This window comes from Anas platyrhynchos, chromosome 14, assembly GCF_047663525.1.
Source record: "Anas platyrhynchos isolate ZD024472 breed Pekin duck chromosome 14, IASCAAS_PekinDuck_T2T, whole genome shotgun sequence".
NCBI lineage: Eukaryota > Metazoa > Chordata > Aves > Anseriformes > Anatidae > Anas > Anas platyrhynchos.
In genome coordinates this window covers 23,616,776-23,640,248 of record NC_092600.1, presented here as the reverse complement: position 1 = coordinate 23,640,248, position 23,473 = coordinate 23,616,776, and the positions used below count along the sequence as shown (strand labels likewise).

Genomic DNA, 23,473 nt, shown 5'->3' with positions numbered 1-23,473 from the left:
AAGGCTGAGGTGGCGGTCCCAGCCGGGACAGGCGCCCCAGAGAGCGCCTTGGGGCTGTCAAAGTGCACGGCGATCCGTGCAAAGGGGGCTTTGTTGTGGAAGGCCTGAGGTGAACACGAGCAGCCCGCTGGAGGGGGAAAGGAGAGGGGAGTTTGGAAAGCTGCGCTGCTGGTGTTAAGCAGCAGCCTGTGCTGTGTTGGTGTTTGCTCAGAGGGGTTTCACGCACGAGGAGCTGGTGGGTGCTCTGAGGAACCTGGTCCAGCTGTGGAGAACAACCTGTATGAGGCAAACCCCAGGACCTAAATGCCATAGGCTGTAAGTCCAAACCTCCCCGAACAAGCAGACATTATGTAGAAAACCCATTTGTTACCGTCTTGAAACATTGCCAGCAAGGCAGCCTCTTCCAGTTACGCTGTTAATTGGGTTCTCCGGAGCTCGTTAGAAGGAGGTGCCATTTTTTCTAAACGAGGTGACTGCTAACTTCAGGCTGGCAGTCTTACTAGCTTTCCTCAGCCAAAAAGCCCTTTGCATTTCCATAAAGCACCTGTGCACTGTGCTTGTTTAACAAAGACAAGTTTGAGACATAACACTTGGAGGTAGGGCACGCATTCTCTTTGTGAGGCTTTCCTACTCCTTGAATGCTTCTTGTGGCTCTCCTGGGCTCTCTCTTCTCTTGCCAAGCCCTCGATGACCTGTGCCTGCTTCAGCTGCATCCAGTGCTCCGTTTGCTAGCCGTAATTGTCGTCATTTATCTCTGCTGGTTATTACTGGGAAAACCGATGTTTATCGCTGCGTGTCCATGCGTCCCTGGAGCCTGTTAGAGCTTGGTTTTGAACGGTTCTGCCTTTTGTAAATTTCTCTACGCTGAAGAATTTCTGTCAAGTGATGGACTTTGTGCTGTTGTTAGGATTCCTTTTGTTCCTAATGTACCAAAAAGGCTGTTTCTTTGGGTCTTTTGCTTCCCTTAGCAGTTTGTGGTGTTTCACTTAGGCTTATTACTATCCTTGCGCTGTTTTTCCCCCAGTCACTTACAAAGCCTGAGGGACAGGATTAAATTTTTTTTAATCTAGTTACCATTAATATAAATGATCTTTTTGTTTGGATGTGACTTCTGAATTCATAACAGTCTTACTTCAAAGATCTACGGCTGGTTTTGAAGTCTGATGCTTTCTTCAAGTTTGAGTTGAGAATTTCTTCCATCTTTATGGAACTAACTTCTAAAGCAGCAAGTCAGTGTAAACTGTTTTTCTAGTTCTGTTTGCACATAATAAATATAACGGAGGCATACTCTCTTGTGGCTGAGCTCTGGCCAATCTCTATTTCTATGGTCAGTTTTGCTTTGTCTCAAGGCTGAAGTCTAGCTGAGAATTCCCCTGTGCCAGATGCAGTATTTTTGTATATTATGAAGTTAGCCTCTCTAATTTTGAGAAATGCTGAGCCTGTTGCAAAATTGACAGAACGAGCTCTTTGGGGTCTGTTTAATAGAAGTCCTACGTGATAAGTTTTGGGGTGATGAGGGGAGGGGACATTCTGACCACATTTGGCGGAGTGCAGGAGGGCCTGGACGCGCTATTCCCTTCTGTGAACTCACGGTCGGTATTCCCTCTCCGTCCTGTGCCAGAGACGTGAGGTCACTGATCCATAAATGCCCGAGATGGTTTGCCTCGGAGTTGCCGGTGACTTGTAAACAAGTGATGCAATTTTCAGGATAGCACGGTTTCCCCTCCTCCCTTTGTTTCCTCGCTGTTTCCCAGTCAGGTACCAGTATCAGTGTTCAAGTCCGGCTGTCGGTTGTATCGCCTTTGCCGAGTGTGTGCTCACAGGAATCCAGTTTTGTGGTGTTATTAATTAACTTTCTGACACTGTCACATCAGGCACTAAAGGTGCTTCCTCCTGCAGTCTACACAAGGGATGTGATGACTCAAGTTTTCAACATCTTTATTGTCATTGGTAGTATTAATTCTGATTTTCATCTTTTATTGCAGTCCATCATGTTAGTTTGGTTTGGTTTCGGTTTGGTTTGTGGTTTCGTTGTTGGTTTTTGGGGTAGCTCAGGGCCTCCTGAAATACTCCAACCACTCTGCTGCATAAATAGTTGTTTCTTTTTCTGTGGAGATGGGAGCCACCAAAAATGCCTCCTTTCCTTATCCTGTAGCAGCCAGATGGCATTTCGTAAGGCTGCGCCGTGCCTCCCTTTGGCTGATGGTTCATTTCCAGTTCTCTTGCCTTTCTGAGAGCTGGAAGGAACCACACCAGGACCACTCACCTCTTTTCGTGTACCCTTCAGAGTGCAGTGAGCTGCAAGGTGTTGCATAAAGCAGCATCTCTGCTTCCAGGGGATCCTTTCTACCCAGCTCTGGAAGTCAGCCCAAAGGGAGCACAGGGCTGCTGACGTGGAAGAACGTGAAGGGAAAAACAGGCAAGAACTCTGACCACGTTGCTACTAGCTCTTAGAAGACCTTGGAGATAGATCATGGAGAGCTTAATGATGCAAACATGCTTTGAGAGTTTGACTTCTGCTTGCACCTAACAGGTCCACAAGAGCTCACTTCCAAAAAAACCAACAGGCTTCCAGTTGTGTTTGGAGCCGTTCCAGAAAGCCACTTGGTGTTGCAGGTTCTCGTTGGGTGTCTTGGCCTTCTTGACCCACAGCTTGAAGCCGCTGCTGGAGCCAGCCTTGGAGCCAGCAGGGAGCTCCTGAACTTTGTCATGGTTATGGCAAAGGCTGCAGGTGTTCAGCGCCCTGAATCTGGAGAGCATCTCTCAAGCCACATATAGTTTGTGAGACCAGAAAGAGCTGCCGGCTTATAATGAGTGCTGTGACTTAGGCGCACGGTTTGTAGAGGTTTTAAGGCGTAGTGCATGAGTGCCAGGCTCCTGTTTGGTCACTGGGACAAAACGAGATCTGGGAATGTTGGATGTCCTAAAAAGAGTACAGGGGAGACAAACGGGGAGGAGATGTGGCTCTTCTTGGCCTTGTTTAGCCCCCAGCCCCTCTACACCCCACAAACCTTAGTTACAGCTGTGGGCTTCTGCAGAACGTCACAATGCCTAGTAAATCCTTGGGATATACTTAAAAGCAGGAAAATACTGTGTTGGTTTCTTCTTTTTTTGTATACATAGGGCAGCTGCCAGCAGCAGCACCTGCTGGAGTCGAGGGTGCTGAGCAAGGCAGGGTCGTGTCCCGAGCAGCAGTCACAAGGGGAGCTGAGCGGAGCCCGTCTGAAAACTCGGGGGGTTTCTGCTTCTTAGCAAGCCGAAACACAGCTCCCCGTCCCCAGTACTCCTTGCTGTGAGGATGAGGACTGAGGAAGGCTCACCCTGCCTGCAGCTTCTTCAGTTCTTCGTGCGGGGAACTCGTGGAGGAGCCAGTGCCTCTGGAAAGAAAGCACCTGTTGGTACTGTGGGCATCTGAGCGTGATGCTAACCCACGCAACGCTGCCCCTTGCATCTGACAAATGTTTTACAACTTTGACTTCTTTGCAGGTTTTACTTAAATTTGGTGGAGGAGGCTGTGGCTGAGCAGAGAACTAATTTGTTATTTCACTAACTGGAATAATTTACAATGGAAAGAAGCTTTTTTTAGTTAAAAGTTGTGTTTCTGATTACAGCTTCCGGTATTTTACCTCGCAGTCCACAAACACTCTTCTTAAACTTGATTCCTGACAAGTCGCTTTTCTCAATTCTCGCGTTCTTGGACACCACCAGGGGAAAAGGAAGGCCCTGCTAATATTGCTTGTCTGTTTCCTTCCGGAGGAAGGAGGGGAGAGTTGAGAAAAAGAGGAATGAAGTAAAATGAATTTACTCTTTGCACACGTGCTGAAAGAATAGGCAGGTGTTCTTGGGAATATCTCATTTAAATCTCTGTGTATGTGTTTCGAGAGGATGCGTCCTCACTTAGAGGAGCCAACATCCCATTGCTGGACCTAATCCTGATGGGGCTGGCATCTGAGGGTTAGGCGGGCTGCTCCCGGCAGAGCTCTTCCCACGCGGGGAGGCCGAGGGAGCCGGTCGAGCACTGCTCCGCTGCCTGGAAAGATTCAGTCATTTCCACCCAAAGCGAGGAAATAAAAAGCTCGGTCAGCCATTTCATCTGGAGATACCCCGCCCTCCTCCAACAAATACGAAAAAGGGAAAATGTAGGCTTGGGCCCTCACATATCCCAGCAGTTTGCACCCATTCGGGCGATGCGATTGGGGTCGGGGCAGGCAAAATAGAAGTTACCTTTATTTTTTTTTTTAATTTCGGCAGAGGAAGTTATAAGGTTGATGTTGCCCCTTTGATATTTGATTTAACCCACTGACTGCCTGGGAAGGAAGGAGTCTGTTTAGTTTACCTTTGTCCTAGATTCAGTTTTAATATCTCATGTTTAATTGGAGGGGGAGGGGGGGGAGGAATCTTTATTCTTAATGATTCATGCCGCCTCAAAGCACAGTGGTTTCTACTTGTGTGCTGCCTTTCCCACTGGGGGAGGCAAACAAAAGAACAATAATTTCAGACTCCTCCTTCAGTTTCCAAGAGAACCTTAGCTGCTCAGGGATAGCTCTGAATTTTAAAAGCATTTTTTTCTTCCAAATTATGTATTGATTGCACATAAAATAGCAGCACCGTAATATGCAATTTCAAACAAATGCACGGGGGTGCTTGGTTGCTTTTAATGCTCCTCCTTTATTTTTATTTTATTTTTTTTTCCTCCAGCAGAAAACAAAAAGTGGATTCTGTTCCCATAAGCCGCTCTTGCAAAATCTGCACAAACATTTATTAGTCTAGACACAAAATATTCTCAGCCGGCCTCAGCCTGACGATGGCAAAAAGAAATAAAAATAATAATAATAAAAAAAAAAAAGAAAAGGCAAGCTAATATTGTACTTGGCTGTGAAAAGGGAAGGGGGGAATCATGCCCCAGGCTAGTGAAGCTGTAACATTTTGCTGGGGCTGCCTGCAACAACAGATGCATCTCGTTCCCCTGGGCTTCCAGTCCTGCCTATTCTCTTCTGCTGAACTTGGCCGCTCGCAAACATTCCCTGTGAGTACCACACCCCGGGCTTCTCCTGGACGCTTTTGATTTGATTGAATGATGGCACCAGGCATGCTCCTCTTCACCAGGCCTGCTCTTCTGCCCCAGAAATCATGTAGCGAATTCATTGATTGGAAAACGTGCAGAATAGGTGGGATCTGGGGTGACTGGTAGAAATCAAAAGGGTTTGAAATAGGCGATGTGACCGCAGCTTAAACCTGCAGGAAGGGAGCATCGACCCGAATGGTTTATCTGAATCTTCAGCTGCAACTTCTGTAAATACCAGCTCCTTCTCCTCATTTGCTACCATGGCAGTTTGCAGACTTTTGCTGAGTTAAAAGGACAAATCATAGTTGTGCGCGTTTGTTTGATCAGGCCTTTACCTCAGCGCTCACGTTCTCAGACTGCTGGGGTTTTATATTTTTGTCATTTTCTTAGAAAATGGCGAATGATGCATATTCCGGCTTCCAGATATTAGTTCCTTTTGCTCCCAATTTGTGTCAGGCTGCGTTTGGTTGGAAATGAAAATGTAATTGCAAATTCCCCTCAACAGCACAACATGTCTGTGGTATTAATTAAAGCACTGTAAATACGTAGAATATCTGAGAATGCATTCCTTCAAGCATGGCCGTGTTTTTTTAAACCTACAGAGGAGGCAAAATACGGTATTTAGGCTTAGTAGATGAAATGTATTGCTTCTGTGGTGGCAGATCCGTGTCTTGAGATTTTAAACCTGGTGTATCTCATGCTCGAGCCTTCAAAGGAGATGTTACATAGACAATAAAACGTCCTGCTTTTCGGGGAGGGCTCTCCTTAGGTCACTCAGAAAACGCCTTCAGTCTTCACTCACTGCAGCATTCACAAAGTGAATGCCTTCCTGTAAGGTTAGTCACCGATGGCCACTCATTCCATGCTTTCACTAAGAAAAACCTTCGCAGCTTTGAATCTGAATTTCCTGCCCCGCATTTAGGTGAGCCCGGAGCGGCGTCAGGCATTGCTGGGCTCCTCGTCCGGCGGCGCTGGTGAAGTGAAAGATGCCAAAAGTGAAGTTTGACAGTGAGCTCGGGGGCTTGTGCTGGCCCGGTGGCTCTCTAAGCCCCCGTGTCTGAGCAGCGGGAGCATCCGAGCAGCACAGGACGGAGCTCAGCAAGAGGCTGGGGTCAGGGCACTGCTGCAAATAGCAATGCTTTGCTGGTTGCAGAAGTTAACCAGGTACACAGCACTGTTTTACTACATGGTGGAGACCTACGGAGAGTGTTTCTGCCCTCCTTTTTAGCTGAAACATCCCCAGATTCTAAGGGGAAAAGGAATAGAAGGGACTTGCGGAGCAATGTTCTAGTGAAACCCAGCCTTCCTAAAGAAGCCTGCCTGAATAATTCCTGTGAATAACAGACTGTTCAGCTATTTCCTAACATAGAAACGGTGCTGACTGCTTCTTCAGAGTAACATAAGTTAGTGATGCTACTGAAACAGTTGTGGTTCAGACGTAGATCTGATTTCTCCTAAGCACGCTGAATTCACAGCTGTTGATCCTCCAGCGGAGGCTTTGCAATTGAACACCTGTGGATAGGTAAGTTTCCCGCTGTTGTTCTCCTTTCCTCTTGTTTTTGTTTTTTTTTTTTTTTTTTTTTTTTTCTTAGTAGCATAGGCTTAAGACTCTGAAGAAACGGGCTGCTTTTTTTCATTTCCAACACTGGCTGTTCCTTTTGAGCCCCGCCTTCTATTTTTGCAGTCACAAGATATGTGAATGTAAATTCTTGGGAGAGAGGTAGAAAACTCTGTTTCAACTGGTGTCTTTTTCGGCTATGTGGGGAGACCAAATAGGGTGGTTTTGAATCTTCTGGCTCTTATTCAGAGCAGCAGCATGTGGAGGGAGACAGATGCGTGTGCTTTTTTAGTGCAATGGCTTCAGAAGCAAGAGGGGAAAAAACACTTTCTCTGGGAGCTGGAGAAGGTGTCCTAATCGCAGGAGAGGTTTCTAAATGGCATATCTTTGCGAGTGTTCCTGTAGTCTGGAGGTTTTTGTTTGTTTGTTTGCCTTTGGAAGGTTTTACTGTTAATCTTCACGTCCTTCAGCAGAAGTGAGAAATGTGATTTTATTTTGTGCAGTGTCGCGGACCCTCCGAAATCTACTGGGAAGGATGAATACCTCGCACAGTACCAATGTGATGACGGTGGAGACAAGGAGAAACCAAGAAGATCAAAAGAACGTGACCTCATTTCTAATGAAAATGTTTTGTACGGCAAAGAGACTTCTGAGCCTGGTGAGAAATTGCGGCAAACTTCCTCTCTCAAGTGTGACACTGAATGTAGCTCTAAAAAGCTTTCCTCCTCAGCTATTGCAGAGAGATGCCAAGGTAGAAAGGACAAGACTAAAAACACTGAGAAAGAGCATTACCAAAGCAAGAGGGAACATGCTCCTAGTGAAGAGAAGGAGAGTCAAAAAGCAGGTCCTTCCAGCGGCCAGGTTGAAAAGGCGTCACGCTGGAGCTCCGAGTTCGGCAGCATTCCGAGACCGTTTTGGCGGTTGTGGAGACGGCCCTGGCTGAGGTGGCTGCTGCTGTTGCTGCTGTCCCCTCTGTCCTCGCTGTTGCCGCTGTTGCCGCTGTTCCCGGACCTTGGAGACCTCCGGCGGCTCCCTGTGACAGGCCCTGTGGCCCCGGGGAGCTGCCCGCCGCCTCGTCGGCCAGCCCGGCAGCAATCCTGCCAGCACAGAATAGCTCACTGCGTTTCAGGGTAAAGTGACGATTAATTTCTATTTCCTGGCCTGGGTGCTGCTTCCTTCTTTAAGGAAGCTTCAAGGTTAAAGGTTAAGCTCAGTTATGTCAGGGCCCAAGTCCGTTTCGTGAAGGGGCTCTTGTACGAAAGCTTAAGCTGGGATTGACTCTCTGCTAAGCGGAGGCCAAACGTGTACCTACTGAGAAGCAGGTCCTAAGTGATAACGTTTTCTAAAGAGACTGCTAAACACATCTGAACAGTGCTGCTGCAGAACTCTGAATGGGGGGATAGCAACTGTCTTAACTGATCTGGAATCTTGAGTTTACTTTTCAGTGGACAAGAGGTGTGTCTCTCAAGGCAAACAAAGAGAGGAGTAACACCCGATACTCATGTCAACATAAATTTATGCTCAGAGCGTAGGTGTAGGAACAGCATCGGTATGTATATGGAACATCGGGAGAGGAAGCTCTGTCGGTATTTACAGTTTTTCTACTACCTTGTCAGAGAGACGTTATCTCCACATTAGAAATGGATGTATTTTGAAACAGTGGTGGTGGATCGGATTTCTTCTTTCTAGTGTTAATATTTGCTCTTGAATCGTACTTAATACCTGGTAACGCCTCAATCAGTTGTCAAAAATAAACTTAAAAATGTGTAAGGCTTATCTCGTTGGTCAGTATAAAGATCAAGGCTTTTTTCCTTTTTCCTTTTTCCTTTTTCCTTTACCTTTTCCTTTCTTCCCCAGTGTTGTTTTTCTTTTCTCCTTCTCACTACAGTCTTAATTTTGTTTCTTGTCCCTTAAGTGTGTTTTCAGTGTGTTGCTGAAACATTTTCTCTTTCAATCCGAAAAAAGGAGCTGTCACTGGTGAAGATCGGAGCTTATCTGAAAATCCCTGAGCCCAGGAGCTGTCACCTTAGTCTTCCAGTCGGACAAGGACGACTTCATTTCTCGTGTAAATGCATTTTTCAGGTTTGCGTATTGTTTTTTCAGGAACGGAAAGTGTGTATAGAATGGATTTAAAATCAATCTTAAATGTAAAATGTCAAGGGAAAAAAGTTCTAGTTACAACCTCTGCACATAATTTGCCAGCTGTGGGACTAGGAGTTTTCTTATTTACTGTGTTTTGTTTAACGTGTGTGAAGTTTAATGGATAGCAATCAAGGCGTGCTAGAAATCTGAAAGCACTTTATGCTTTGTTCTCTCAGTCATTTTGGTATAACAAACTAGCTTATGTTTTAAACGCTCCATTAGGTTAGTGGTTTCCCTATAGGTAACAAGTCCCTGTGTGCTACAGTAAGACAGTAACAAAACATGAAGTATAGAAGTTCATCCTGTCATGGATGCTTCTGCCTACGGACACACAATTATGCTTATTTAAAGCGGTATCACCTTGAAACCTAATCAGCATTTTAAAAAGGACTTTGTAGCAGTTATTGGCTTTTGTCCTGGAGGGCTGAGGTTTGTTTTGTTTTGTTTTACATTCAGCATTTCCGTTTCTAGCTTACATTCCCCTGTTGTTTTGCATGAGGAAAACGTGCAACTTTACAAAGCAGAACGGAAAGAGCTGCTTTTTAGTCTAACGTTTCAGTTTTTTGTAGGAGTTTTAAATGTGGTAGGAGTAAAACACCAGAAGTACTGCTGCCAAAGTTATATTCAAACTCGTATTTCGTGGAGAAGCAGAAGAAGCCCAGGGAGAAATAAATTTGCAAACGTGCTCTTCATGCTCTCCTTTCCCAAGATTTCTCTGAGATATAGCCCATCCTCTGTGGGTTTTGAGGTATATGGTTCCCAGGAGTGAGAAGGAGGGCCAAACATCTCTCTTCTTGGATCTCAACATGCCAGGGCTTTAGTGTACTGCCACTTACGGCTCCGCTTTTTCACCTGGAAAAAGCGACCACATGATGTAGACTGAGGAGCCCTCACAAATTAACTTGCTATCACAAAGTGACGCCCAGAAAAGGTGTATTTAAAAGCTAGGCTCATTATAGAATAACAACAAACCCCTCATGATTGGTGCAGTAGACAGTGAGGTAGAGGGCGATCCCTGGAAAGACAGAAGAAAAGGAGCAGTGAGTTCTGGGTACCTTTGTGCACACGAAACAGAAAAACGCAGGCAGTGAAGTAATAGTGTTCCATTACTAACGCCAGCAATAGATAATTGCAACAATTATCTATTAGATCATAGGTAATAATTAACAGATAATTGTGCAACTCTGGAAATCAATAAATAACTGATTCCCCTCAGAGAAAGTCTTCTACATTTTTATATTAAAAAGACTCCAGAGTTGTAATGGATTAAAATCCTACGGAAGTGAAAGAAATGGCATCAGCCACTAGTTCTGCAGAAGCTAAAAGTAATACCGATAGAGTTTAGATGGAAATTTTCACTTTGTGTGTTTAGTTTGGGGATTCTTTTTAAATCATTCATACCAGCGATTTAGTTCTTAAGGCTGTTTCTTTGAGATTAAGTGACAGGACTTCTGCTATTCTTTTCTTCTTGGAATGCTTCTTGATATTCTTACGTCAACCAGAACTTCTGTCTCTGTCGCAGATGTCAACAATGACCGTAGTTAAGAAGCCCAAATCTTCAAAGTCTAAAAAGCCCTCTTCAAGGCGGTCTGGCAAATCCAAGAAACCAAGTACTAAAATACTGATGTCACGCACCGCAAACTGGGGCCAGATACCGCCTGCAGAAGATTCAAGCCAAGTCTCTGTGGCCCAAGGACGTGGAGGTGCTATTTACTGTAGATCATCTGAAAAATCTAAGGCTTTTGCCCCAAGAGATCTAAGTAAGTGTGAGCTTTATCCTGACTCCATTTTCTTCAAAGCAAAAGTAGAAAATGCAGTTCTTACTTGTTGCACTGATAGAGAAGGGGACTAGTGTGAACAAAGACTTCAAAAGCGAATCCCCTAAGGCAACTGAAGTGACTGATGTTACAGAAATTAATTTTGATATATTTACAGTCAACAGAGAAATATGGGGAGCTTTTTGTAATGCACAGATTCATCCATGTCTTTTCCGTTTTGCAAAGAAAAGTGTTTGATTGTTGCTATTCACAGCTTCCATTTTTCACACGTTTTTTGAATGATAACATTGCTCAGGAAAAGATCTGGTATCTGTAGGGGTACCGTCATTCCTAGTTACTAGTTTTTACCTTTTTTCCGTATAATTTCAAGTCTAAGCTTGTGGTTTAAGTTATAATAAGGAAAAAAACAGTAGTTGAGTTAATCAGGTTAAAGATTATAGATGGAGAGGAACTTGGCATTAGGTACTACAAACAGAATGGCAGTTAGCCTTGCCTTAGAAAAATTAAAATGGTTGACGAAAGCTGTTTTTTTTTTTTTTTTTTTCCCCAAAACATTGTGTTGACCAGCCAATTTGAATTTGGCGGTATTAAAGCTGTCTGCAATAATTTTCTTCTGGCTTGGATTGTAGCTAGCTCCTCTAGGTGCTCCTGCAGAATAGTATTTTTTTAAATACCTTCCTTAGAAACAAACAAACAAAATCTCTTTTTAAATTTAACTTTCTTGCAGTCGTTAATGATGGAATTGCTCCACCACAGAGCATTCTTTTTCCACCTGAGAAGATTTGTATGGATTGGCGAGAAACACAAAGTGTTGGAGTTGGCCTGTACAATCTTGGCAACACATGTTTTCTTAATGCTACTCTACAGTGTTTGACCTACACACCCCCACTTGCCAATTACATGCTTTCTCTCGAGCACGGCCAGTCATGTGAGTACTTTCTAAGAGTATTTCAAATCTGTTGGACAGCTCTGAAGGTGAAAGAACAGCAGTGATTCTGAGACAAGCTTATTTGCCTGATTTTACCTGTAGAAGCTGGCTTTGAGCACTGTATTAGCAGTGGGCTCCGAATAGCATACGGAGTGCAATTAATGCACTGTTTGTTTAATGAATGAATTTATTTATTTATTTATTTATGTATTTATTAAAGGATCATTTATTGCTTCGTGGGAATAATGAAGTGCATTGGACAGTAATGCATTTAGTAGTAATTTTAGAGAGTAATACATTTTTCAGCCTGTGGAGTTCACATTCCTGTCAGCCTTTACAAATGTGACTTTGCAGTAGTCTTTTAGATTTCTCATCACAAAATGCATTTGAATACAGGCTTAGTGGATATTTTTATTCTGTAAAGTTGTGTGAAATGAAATGTTACAAGACTGTTGGGACATTGGCATCTTGGGAGAATAGAATGTAGCAAGGAGAGTGGATATCGTATCTATAGTTTAAATTTTACTTAGATGTTTGTTTGTAGTTATGGATATTTTGCTGGACTGGGATGCTTTCTTCTTTCACTCTTCAGGTCGTGAACAAGATTTTTGCATGATGTGCACAATGGAGACTCACATTAACCAGGCCCTGCGTTGCACTGTTGATGCCATCGAGCCTACGCATGTTATCAGTAATCTCAGTCGTAAGTGGCTTCAGATGTGTTTCTTTTCGATAGCTTGTAATCTTCAAATACTTATTTGATGTGTATAAGTGGTTTTAACACTAGAAAGAAGAGAGATTTTAGAAATACAAGAATGATTTCATTTTTAAATGAGGTGAATGCTATCATCTTCTTCTTTAGGAATAGGACAACATTTCCGTTTTGGCAGTCAAGAAGACGCACACGAGTTCTTGCGCTATACTGTTGATGCTATGCAGGAAGCGTGCTTGAATGGAAGCACCGAGTAAGCATAAACAAGTTCACTTTCATACATTCTCTAGCACCTTCTAGTCCTTTATTTACTATCAAAAATGATCTCTAGCACCTTTTAGTGCCTTATTTACTATCAGCAACGAAAGTCTACATCATCCTTAGTTTTCATAAAACTCTTTGAAGAGTTAACTCTGCGCCTTAAATCTTCTGAGGTCTGATTATAATTTATTTCCAGATTGGACAGATCTTCTCAAGCTACCACCATCATTCATCAAATATTTGGAGGATTTCTAAGATCGAGAGGTACTTTAAAAAATATTCCTGTCCTTAGAACTGATCTGTGTCTTTTGTCGGTAGTAAAGCAGTCTGTAGTTTGTCTAAAGTAGTATCTGTCAACAACTTGAATTTGGACAGTTAGTCTCCTTCACATAAGGTTAAGCATTTATATTTTGCTTCCAGTGAAGTGCTTGAATTGCAAAGCAGTTTCGGATACGTATGAGGCATTTCTTGATATCACTTTGGATATAAAGGTAAGATGTTTTCTAAATATAATTCATGATGTTTAAGTACATGCCTAACTTTCTAAATTAAACTTGTTTACCTTAAAAAACCAAACCACATATAATGTTAAAACGTAAGAGCTTGGTGGTGCTAAGGAAGTGGATTGGACTTTGTCCTTCTGTGGAGCCCATGTAAATAGTCTCCACATTTGCATTGGGTTTAAGGGGAAAGAATTCTCTTTCTGCAAAAATTATAATGCTGTCATACTTCTCTGTTGTTCTACCCCAATGTACATCTAATTGTTAGACTGATGAATTTGTCCCCAGTATTGATGACAAAGCACACTATAGATGCTGTCTAGGCTACTGGAAAAGTATTTGTTCCGAAGTCAAATGACTTCCAGGTGAGGTCAATGCTGAGCATGCTCTTTCTGCCTCCTTCTTCACAGTGCTCATAGTAGATCGCTGGAGTATGTTAGTAAGATTCTCTTATAAACTACTAGTACGTCTCTGGAATTTTGAATTTACGGTGACTTTACGCTCTTCTTTCTCACTCCTCTAGGCGGTTTCATCTGTTACCAGAGCTCTGGAACTCTTTGTGAAACCTGAAGAGCTGGGTGGAGAGAATTGCTATAAATGTAGCGAGTAAGATTTTGACGAATTAGGTCTTAATCCTAGATGTCAGTTTTATATGTTGCATGACTCTGTTGGACTACCTCTAAACTTTGGATCTACTTACGAGTTTTGTGGAAGTTTATAAAACACTTGGATTTTTGTTTCTTTGGAGGGGGGAAGTCTTGTTCAGAGGCATTCCCTATGGGTTTGCAATTCTCTGGCTCGTATTTTGCCATCAGAATTCAAAAAGAGATACTTTTGTTCTTTCTATTTATTAGCTCTCGACAGTACTTTTCTTGATGTAAACTGCCCAGTTTCTGTTGTTCTCTGGGCTAGTGGCTAATTTTCACTGCTTACACTGTAGGTCCTACCTTGGAGCGGGCAATGTATCAAACTGAACTATTGTGTTTCAAAGGATGGCAGACAGTTTCAGTGTCTTTCCAGACAAGCTCAGTACATGAAGTACATGTACATGAAGTACATGAAGCTCAGTACATGAAGCTCAGTACATGAAGACTTCCTACTGTTAAATGTCTCCCTCCTGTAGAATGACCATGTGCTTCTGTTGTATTTTTGATGTTGATAGACGACCTATGTTGGAGATTATTTGCAATTTCTAGTCCTGGGGACCAAGGCTCTCTCGTTCCACTTTCATTATTTGTATTTCCCTTGAAAGCTGAAAGAATGTATTCAGGATTGGAGTTCAAATAGCCACTTTTGTAGACCAAGAAATGGTACCTTGCCATCCAACCTGGTAATACCCTTTCGTGAGAGATTCCTGTTCCTGCTATGCCCGGGGTTTTGGGAGAATTTACCTTCTTCACTGTATTAACAAACCTGACACGCAGTGCATGGGTTTATGAAAAGAAAAAAGACCAACCTATTATGCAAGTAAATGTCATTCAAATAGCATAGGCATGCGTGAGACATTAAAACGAGTTTGTTTTGGGGGCGAAAAAAGAAGATGCCTTCAAACACTTATCTCTGCTTGTTTTTAAGGTGTAATAAGATGGTTCCTGCATCCAAGAGATTTACCATACACCGTTCTTCCAAGGTTCTCACAATATCACTGAAAAGATTTGCAGATTTCACAGGTGGAAAGATCAACAAGGTATATTTACCACTGTAATGCAACTACATCATCGTGTAATGGGACATCCCCCAAAGCTGAAAGTTGTTTATATTTTCAGACAGTAATTGTAGACTAACGACTATGGCTTATTCTTTCTCTTAATATCAATAAAGTTCCCGCTTGACAAGAAGCATATGCTTTCCTCTGAGAAGGCTGATTCATCAGGAAACAGTTCTCTGCAACTTCTAGTCTTAAACATTGTTTATGGGAAGACTTATTTGTAGTGAATCAAGAAATATCTTCTAGAAATATATTCTAGAAATAAATTCTAGTCTGTGTTTTTTGGAAGTGTTTTTCTCTGGCTAGTCCACGAAGTACTCTGGGATAATTTTCTATCTTCTTGGTCTCTCTTTAGGAGGTGAAATATCCGGAGTATTTGGACCTGAGAGCCTACATGTCACAGTCAATGGGAGAACCACTGCTCTATGCCTTATACGCGGTGCTGGTACATCACGGTGTCAGCTGTCACTCAGGACACTATATATGCTATGTAAAGGTAGAAGTCAACAGCATTTCTAACAGGGTAAAGGTTGTGCTGGCAAACCAGTGAAAGCGTGACTAGCAGCTACTGTTTCTAGGGAAAAAGATTTCATTATATTTTTATTTGACACGTGTGTATTTTGTTCCTATCCGTGATTTCATTTGGAACACGTGCAATTCACCTAAAGAAATGGTTGTCTTTATTTGCAGGCTGGTAATGGACTTTGGTATCAGATGAATGATGCTAAAGTAGTCCGTACTGACATTAAGAGAGTTCTTGGTCAGCAAGCTTACATACTTTTTTATATCAGGTAATAACAAATCTTAACATGTGTTCAGAAGAGATTTACTTTCCTGTTATTGATATTTTTCTGTTTTGCAAGTGTTTTTCTTGCTATCCCAGGGAAAGATTATTATTTGTCTAATTCAGTTCTGTCTAACCTGAAATTCTCTGTGTCATTTATTATCTTTTGTTGCTTGGCCTGAAACTGCAGCACTTGTGTAAATTGCTATCTATGTGTTACCTGTAGCTGGCTAATTTAGAGAAGGAGAAAAATGAAGGTCATCTGTCGTGTAAGAATGAATTATTGTTCTGAAAGTGATAGTCTTAGTAGGAAGACTGTTCTCTCCTTTTCAGTTTGTAGTCTTGGCGAAGCCTTCTGTAGAGAAGGCTTCCATATCGTATGAACTGTTCCTCTAAAATTATAGGATGGGATTTAATCCAAGAGTAGGCTGAAAGAAAAACTAAACTACGATCACTGCTCTTTTCTGAAGGCGCTATGATTTGACACTTGGAGAACGTGCGTTTTACTTGCCAGCACCATCTTATCCCTGTTCATTCCCTCCTGGTCAGCAGGGGGCTAATAGTAAGCAGGCTGGATTTATGGGACCACGACTTCTTCCTCATATGATTAAGGTAATTCAGGGAAGTGGGAGGGCAGGTAACGGCACCAAACTGCTAGTGGGTTTGGGGTTTGGTGTGGGGTTTTTTGTTTGGTTTTCAGCATCTTAGTTTTGTTTTCCTTCCCATGCTGCAGCTTTCTTCACAGCCTTCATGCTACAGCCAGAGTCATTCAAACAGTGGTTACTGCTAAATTGTGCAGCCATGCGACTCCATTACTTTATACCTCCAAGACAGCTTTCTAAAGCACAGAGAGCTACGCTCTTTGACAATTTAAGCAGAGTGTACTAATCCTCGAATCATTTAAAAGAGGACTTGTTTTTCCTATCGTCGTCACTTTAGCTAAGACAGGGAAAACTAATTGTCTTATTCCTGAGCACCAGAACAATTCCTTCAGGCTTTTCAGGGTATGTTTAAAGGGGAAAATAAATATATTTGGGAATAGCAGCAGGTAATGTTAAGTTGTTTGGCTGGTTTTCAAAGATGATGTTAATTTGATTCCAATCGGCTGTAAACCAAAAGCAGGAATTGAATACGCTTATTGGACTTGCATTTATCTTTAAAGGGCAGTGTGTTTTTCTTTGTAGGTGTTAAGACCATTTGTAGAAATACTCAGTAGGAGAGTTTTGTGTTTCAAAATGTTAAATGCAGTGTTTGCGTTAATCCATCTTGCCATTTCTTCTTTTTAAATACAGAATTCAAGCCGTTTAAATAGAAATGGATCCATAAAAGAGGACGCAAAGACCACTGGTGTCACCCTAAAAAGGCCATCTTCAGCACCACCGATGGCCTGTGTTCAAAACCAGACAATTACCAGGCCTTCAATTACTGATCCGTCAAGAAAACAGAAGATCACCACCAGTATTCACAATAAATTGCCTGCTCGTCGGACTGTGTCACAGCCTGACTGTCTTAGCAGTGCTGCGGAGGACGAAGATCTCTACCAGGCTGTTCCTTCATCCACAATTACAAATTCGGTAATGCAAATGAAGCAAATGCAAACAAGCAAAAAAGTTTCTGATGAGATTTTTGTGGAGCCAACAGTGAATGAAAATCCTAAACTCAGCTCTGATAACACAGTCCCTTACGGTGCAGAATCTTCAGGAAAGTCTGAGGAGGAGTAAAAGGGCTTATTTAAAAGGAATTGCAATGCAATGTCCTCTAATGGAATTTTGGTTGGAAAGGTAGTCCGTACATTGCAGCATTCCGGTTCTTCCTGTCAGAATGCTGACGAAGGAAGATCCCAGCATGAGCTGCCAAAAACCGATTCACTAAATGGTGCTATTAGGTTAGTTAATGAATCGAAAGAAAACGGACTGAAACTTGATGATTCCACTTGCCGAGTTGAACCTGCTAAACCTTCTGAGATGTTCTTTTCTAAAACAAATGGATTGCTTGAAACATAGATTTGCTCCATCGAGAATTTCTCACCTATGATGTATTCGGGAGTGTTTATTGTGTTCCTAATTCAGGTGAAATACTGAGAAAACACAGCACAAATGTGATTGTAAGACTTTGTGGTATTATCCCATTAGAATTTGCAGACCTGAGCTTACATTAGAACTTGTCAACTTAAGCTCAGCTGAGATAAAAATTCCTAAGTTTCATAAAGTAGATTTTGGGAGGTGAGTTGGGGTTATCTTTGAAGTGTAGATAATGCATACAACTCAAAACGGTCTTGCTTACCATTTAATGGAGAAATTCTGACAAGACTAGTCCTCAGTACTACTACAAATAGTATTTTTTTGTCTGCTGACTTGTGCGTTTTGATTGCAGATGCCTGGAGCTATGCCTTCAGTCAATCGAGAAATCATCACGGAGTCCCTCACAGCCAGCCAGCTGAACAGCTTGTCAGAGGAAACGAGGTAAAATGAGCACAGTCTGATTAAGACAAGACCTTATGGAAGTTCGTTACGGTTTTATCTGTCTACTAATAGTATTTAATGGAAGGATTTAAATTAGTACAATTCCATGCTGTATGTCCAGCGTTACGAACAGAACTAATGATCAGCACTGAGCATATCACTCTGATGCAGGTTGGTGCCTCAAGGAGAACTTGTGTTCCTTCATAGAATGTTTTTCCATTTTTCTCCACTGTCTGGAGAAACACTGGCTGTTCCCCGCTCGCCCCTATGCCTTTTTTCTCAGAGCAGCAGGTGGAAGGAGACGGATGCATTTGCTTTTTTAGTGCAATGGCTTCAGAAGCAAGAGGGGAGAAAGCACTTTCTCAGGGAGCTGAAGAAGGTGTCCTAATCACAGGAGAGGTTTCTAAATGGCATATCTCTGCGAGTGTTCCTGTAGTCTGGAGGTTTTTGTTTGTTTGTTTGCCTTTGGAAGGTTTTACTGTTAATCTTCACGTCCTTCAGCAGAAGTGAGAAATGTGATTTTATTTTGTGCAGTGTCGCGGACCCTCCGAAATCTACTGGGAAGGATGAATACCTCGCACAGTACCAATGTGATGACGGTGGAGACAAGGAGAAACCAAGAAGATCAAAAGAACGTGACCTCATTTCAAAAGAAAACGTTTTGTACGGCAAAGAGTCTTCTGAGCTTGGTGAGAAATTGCGGCAAACTTCCTCTCTCAAGTGTGACACTGAATGTAGCTCTAAAAAGCTTTCCTCCTCAGCTATTGCAGAGAGATGCCAAGGTAGAAAGGACAAGACTAAAAACACTGAGAAAGAGCATTACCAAAGCAAGAGGGAACATGCTCCTAGTGAAGAGAAGGAGAGTCAAAAAGCAGGTCCTTCCAGCAAGAGGAGGTGTTCTCAGAGCGTGGAAGTTGTTCATCAAAAGCGTCACAAGCAGGAGCACTGGGAGGGAAGCAGGTGCAGATCTTTCCCTGGTGAAAGAAACAGCCCTGAGAACGGCAGAAGAGCAGTCAAATATTCAAAGTCCAGATCTGGCAGCGGAGGAAGATCAGAACAAGGTAGCAATAGATATTACCGATCCAAAGGGGAAAGAAGTTGGAGCAGAGAAAGATACTATCGAGATGAAGCACGGAGGTGGGAAAGATGTAGCTATTACAATGATTACTATTCACCTCATGCGACAGGAGACAGTAGAGAGAGAAAGTTCTCTCACGGCGATGCAGCCTTTGACAAATGGACTGCAACTTACTACGGCAGGTCACATAAGCATTATCATTACAAAAGTGGATGGCCTCACGGTTCCCTCTTGAGAGATGAAGATGGACGTCGCTTTAGCACACCCCGAGCAGACTTGCATCGTTGCTCGGTATCTCAGCAACATTCTGGAAGACATTCTCGTGAAAGACATGCGCTTCCACCTGTGTCAGCTCATTTGGAGAACTGTCGCCAGAAAAATGAAACAGAAGGAAACAGAAAAAGAAAATCTACCCGTGCAGAAGGTAGTGAAAGTGAAATAGAAAGGAAAGACAGAAAGATAGAAAAGGAGCTTTTAGGTGGTGAAAAAAATGCAAAAATATCACAAGTTCTAGAAGAAAAAGAAGTCTAAGGATAAACATGGAGAGAAGGATTCCAAGTAAGCAAGGATTCCAGCATACTCCGCATTTTTTATCCTAATTCTTTTCTGGGTGCTTCTCATGTATTCCTTCTTTTTTTTTTTTCTCCTTTTTTTTTTCTTCTCTTTTTTTCTTCTTCTTTTTTTTTTTTTTTTTTTTTTTTTTCTGGTAGTTTCTAAGTTACTTAGATAGCATCAGCTGGCTGGGGATCATGTTGTTAGGTTGATCAGTGAAGATAGGAAAGCTATTGCTGAATTGTTTCAGAGCACTAGCTTTGGACCACATAGTTGGAAACACATCCGTACACCATTCTGGATTAGGTTAAAAGTTTTTTTCTGCTTGCACGTATTCCGGAGCTAGCCATTGTTAATGATCTGTGTACAAACCAGGACCTATGGTCCTCCAATCTGAGGGCTTAAGTTTGCTACATCTAAACTAAGTTGCGTGTGCACAAAGCACCACAAAATAGCTGACATGCTGCAAATCATCACCTGTGGTAAAATAAATAAAGTTTCATATAGGCAACAAGTGCCACATCTTTTTTTCTCTTTTAAACTTGCATGTTTCTTTCAGACTTCACGATTTGTGTTTCTGTGTGCTCCACTTTGACAATGCCAATCCCAAGCGTAAAACAAGAAGAAAAAGGAGAAGAAAAAGAAGAAAAAAGAGAAACAGCAGGAAAGTGAAAGGCTCCTTGGAACACTTAGATCCTCGTTTCCAGAAGATAACGCGGGAGAAGAAGGAAGAATCCCGTCCTCCAGATGGCTCTTCATGTGAGCAATGCAGAAGTGAGAGCAGTAAACAACCTTACAAGGAAGGGAAGCCTTCCAGTGCAGGCGAAAGCAAGAAATACAGCTCCGTCTCATCCAACGATTGTATTAAAGGTAAGCGGCCGCAGTGTGTCTGAGGAATTCCTTTTCTATTAATGTAGAGATTATTTCCAACAGTCTTGAAGTGCTTGGTGACTTAACAGTCTGCTGGATATTAAAAAAAAAAGCTGATGGACTTTTTCTTTCCGTTTTTAAATGACCACTAGGAAAGAATGCCTGAAATAAAGAGGTGAAAGGCAAATAGTTTTCATTTGGTGTGATGATTAAGTGGCAAACAAGAGGAAGAGTTGCAAGATCCCTTCTTAAATTCAGTCCAGCCAAGTAGGAAAAGTAAACGTGGACAGCTGTATCTTGGCAAAGAAGATAGTAGGGAGCAAGGAGGTTTAGCAGTCAAGATGGAAGGTGATGCCATGAGGCTTACAGGCTAGTAATGTTCTAGTGAAACCCAGCCTTCCTAAAGAAGCCTGCCTGAATAATTCCTGTGAATAACAGACTCTGTTCAGCTATTTCCTAACATAGAAAGGGTGCTGACTGCTTCTTCAGAGTAACATAAGTTAGTGATACTACTGAAATAGTTGTGGTTCAGACGTAGATCTGATTTCTCCTAAGCACGCTGAATTCACAGCTGTTGATCCTCCAGCGGAGGCTTTGCAATTGAACACCTGGAGAATAGGTAAATTTCCCGCTGTTGTTCTCCTCTCCTCTTGTTTTGTTTTGTTTTGTTTTCCTAGTAGAATAGGCTTAAGACTCTGAAGAAACGGGCTGCTTTTTTTCATTTCCAACACTGGCTGTTCCTCCTGAGCCCCGCCTTCTATTTTTGCAGTCACAAGATATGTGAATGTAAATTCTTGGGAGAGAGGTAGAAAACTCTGTTTCAACTGGTGTCTTTTTCGGCTATGTGGGGAGACCAAATAGGGTGGTTTTGAATCTTCTGGCTCTTATTCAGAGCAGCAGCATGTGGAGGGAGACAGATGCGTGTGCTTTTTTAGTGCAATGGCTTCAGAAGCAAGAGGGGAAAAAACACTTTCTCTGGGAGCTGGAGAAGGTGTCCTTATCGCAGGAGAGGTTTCTAAATGGCATATCTTTGCGAGTGTTCCTGTAGTCTGGAGGTTTTTGTTTGTTTGTTTGCCTTTGGAAGGTTTTACTGTTAATCTTCACGTCCTTCAGCAGAAGTGAGAAATGTGATTTTATTTTGTGCAGTGTCGCGGACCCTCCGAAATCTACTGGGAAGGATGAATACCTCGCAAAGTACCAATGTGATGACGGTGGAGACAAGGAGAAACCAAGAAGATCAAAAGAACGTGACCTTATTTCAAAAGAAAATGTTTTGTACGGCAAAGAGTCTTCTGAGCCTGGTGAGAAATTGCGGCAAACTTCCTCTCTCAAGTGTGACACTGAATGTAGCTCTAAAAAGCTTTCCTCCTCAGCTATTGCAGAGAGATGCCAAGGTAGAAAGGACAAGACTAAAAACACTGAGAAAGAGCATTACCAAAGCAAGAGGGAACATCACGGAACATTTTCCGTGATTTTCTTCCTGAGCAGAAGTGTGCAGTACTCCTTTTCCATTAATGTAGAGATTATTTCAAACAGTCTTGAAGTGCTTGATGACTTACCAGTCTGCAGATGTATTATCAAACCAAAAAAAAAAACCCGACTTGGTAGACTATTTTTTTCCCACTTTTGAATGACTACTAGGAAGAAGGTTGTTCCGGCATCAAGAAAGTCATGTGGAATGTAACAAAATTTACTGAACCAGTAAATAAAAACTATATTTTTCTATTAGTTCCATTGTTTCAACTCTTCTGACGCTTATGGATGGCACAGATAACAGAGGGGAGATCGTGGTAATCGGAGCTACCAACAGACTGGATTCTATAGATCCTGCTTTACGAAGACCAGGACGCTTTGGCAGAGAGTTCCTCTTCAACTTGCCAAATAAAGAGGTGAGAACTTAAATTCAACGTTAGTTCTACCATGGCAAAGTCCAACTTTATAGGAAAAAAAAATAATTGACAACTTGAACAAAAGAGTGATATGTGGAGACACTGCGTTGTTCCATGGAGGGCAAATCTGGTACTGGATATATATGGTCAGGATGATACCACCAAGTAGTTAGTTCTATAATCAAACCTTTCATTCCCAAAGTTGTACCTGTTTGCTTAATTATTTAGTCCACTTGGGCGTTTTCATCATGAAGTTGTGTTTTTGGTCTCAATCCTTCACTTATGAATGAATAGGGGACGTGTTTGCATTTGATTGTGCCCCGGATCGGTGGTAGTAGTTTGAGTCATAATTATTTTCTTCTTTATAGTAATTGTAGCAATTTGAAGCATTGTGCCAGAAGTGCTTTCTGTGAATTTACTGCCTGAAAAGCAAATGTGATGAAGTAATGAGACTGTCACAATGAAAGCTTGCTAAGTTTTAGAGAAGATTTTTGGACAACAAAGAAATGTTTCTGGATAAATTTTTCATTACAGTATTTTCCTCTGGGTCATTAGGTCCCGTAGTTTGGAAACTTGTTATTGAAGCTATAAATGCCTTTTCTTTCATTGTAGGTTCCTAGAAAAAGTTCAGTATAACAAATAAGAAATATTCAATTTCCTGGTTGAAAATGCAGAGTGTATATTAAATAACTGTAAAATACTTGAAAGTTGAGCAAATAAGAAAAGCGTATTAATAAATGAGGGGTTTTGAGGAAGGACTGGGGTTTTTTTGTTTGTTTGTTTGTTTGCTTGCTTTTTGGTTTGTTTGTTTCTTGGTATTTTTAAGGAAAACTTGGGACAAGCTAAAACGCAATGATTTTGCTTCCAGGCTAGAAAAGAAATTTTCAAGATTCATACTCGTGACTGGACCCCTAAGCCACCGGACATGTTGCTTGATGAACTAGCTGAGAAATGCATTGGTAAGACTGAAACCAAAATGGATTCTTGCTTGTGAGCAAGTTGTAAAGAACCTTAGCTTGTACCAGGCAGTACCCAAGCTCTTGTGCCTTGCTGCACAACTAGTCAACGAGGCAGCTGGCACGCCTTCATAGCAATCAGAGTTAGATGCTTTCATCTATTTACTCTTTGTTGTCGTTCTTTTTGTTGTCTGAGAACGTTAAATGGTTCTGGGGCATCTTCCTCAAGA

At 42.1% G+C, this 23,473-nt stretch overlaps 3 protein-coding genes across 3 annotated transcripts; all 3 read left to right on the top strand.

Annotated features, from left to right (window-relative positions):
• The first annotated feature begins 7,328 nt into the window (after positions 1-7,328).
• LOC139998680 (ubiquitin carboxyl-terminal hydrolase 42-like) lies at positions 7,329-12,806 on the top strand. Its single transcript, XM_072023418.1, has 6 exons — positions 7,329-8,688; positions 10,288-10,525; positions 11,271-11,471; positions 12,064-12,174; positions 12,334-12,436; positions 12,641-12,806. The coding sequence occupies exons 2-6, from the start codon at positions 10,288-10,290 to the stop codon at positions 12,789-12,791; spliced, it is 804 nt and encodes a 267-aa protein (XP_071879519.1). The 5' UTR covers positions 7,329-8,688; the 3' UTR covers positions 12,792-12,806.
• A 661-nt stretch (positions 12,807-13,467) lies between these two features.
• On the top strand, positions 13,468-18,249 carry LOC139998679 (ubiquitin carboxyl-terminal hydrolase 42-like). The gene is made up of 7 exons (XM_072023417.1): positions 13,468-13,550; positions 14,520-14,631; positions 15,008-15,148; positions 15,343-15,443; positions 15,907-16,048; positions 16,729-17,010; positions 17,810-18,249. Exons 2-7 carry the CDS (start codon positions 14,530-14,532, stop codon positions 17,900-17,902), a joined length of 861 nt encoding a protein of 286 aa, XP_071879518.1. The 5' UTR covers positions 13,468-13,550; positions 14,520-14,529; the 3' UTR covers positions 17,903-18,249.
• On the top strand, positions 18,037-20,368 carry LOC139998701 (uncharacterized). Its single transcript, XM_072023470.1, has 3 exons — positions 18,037-18,069; positions 18,482-19,534; positions 20,088-20,368. Exons 1-2 carry the CDS (start codon positions 18,037-18,039, stop codon positions 19,505-19,507), a joined length of 1,059 nt encoding a protein of 352 aa, XP_071879571.1. The 3' UTR covers positions 19,508-19,534; positions 20,088-20,368.
• Positions 20,369-23,473: the final 3,105 nt, after the last annotated feature.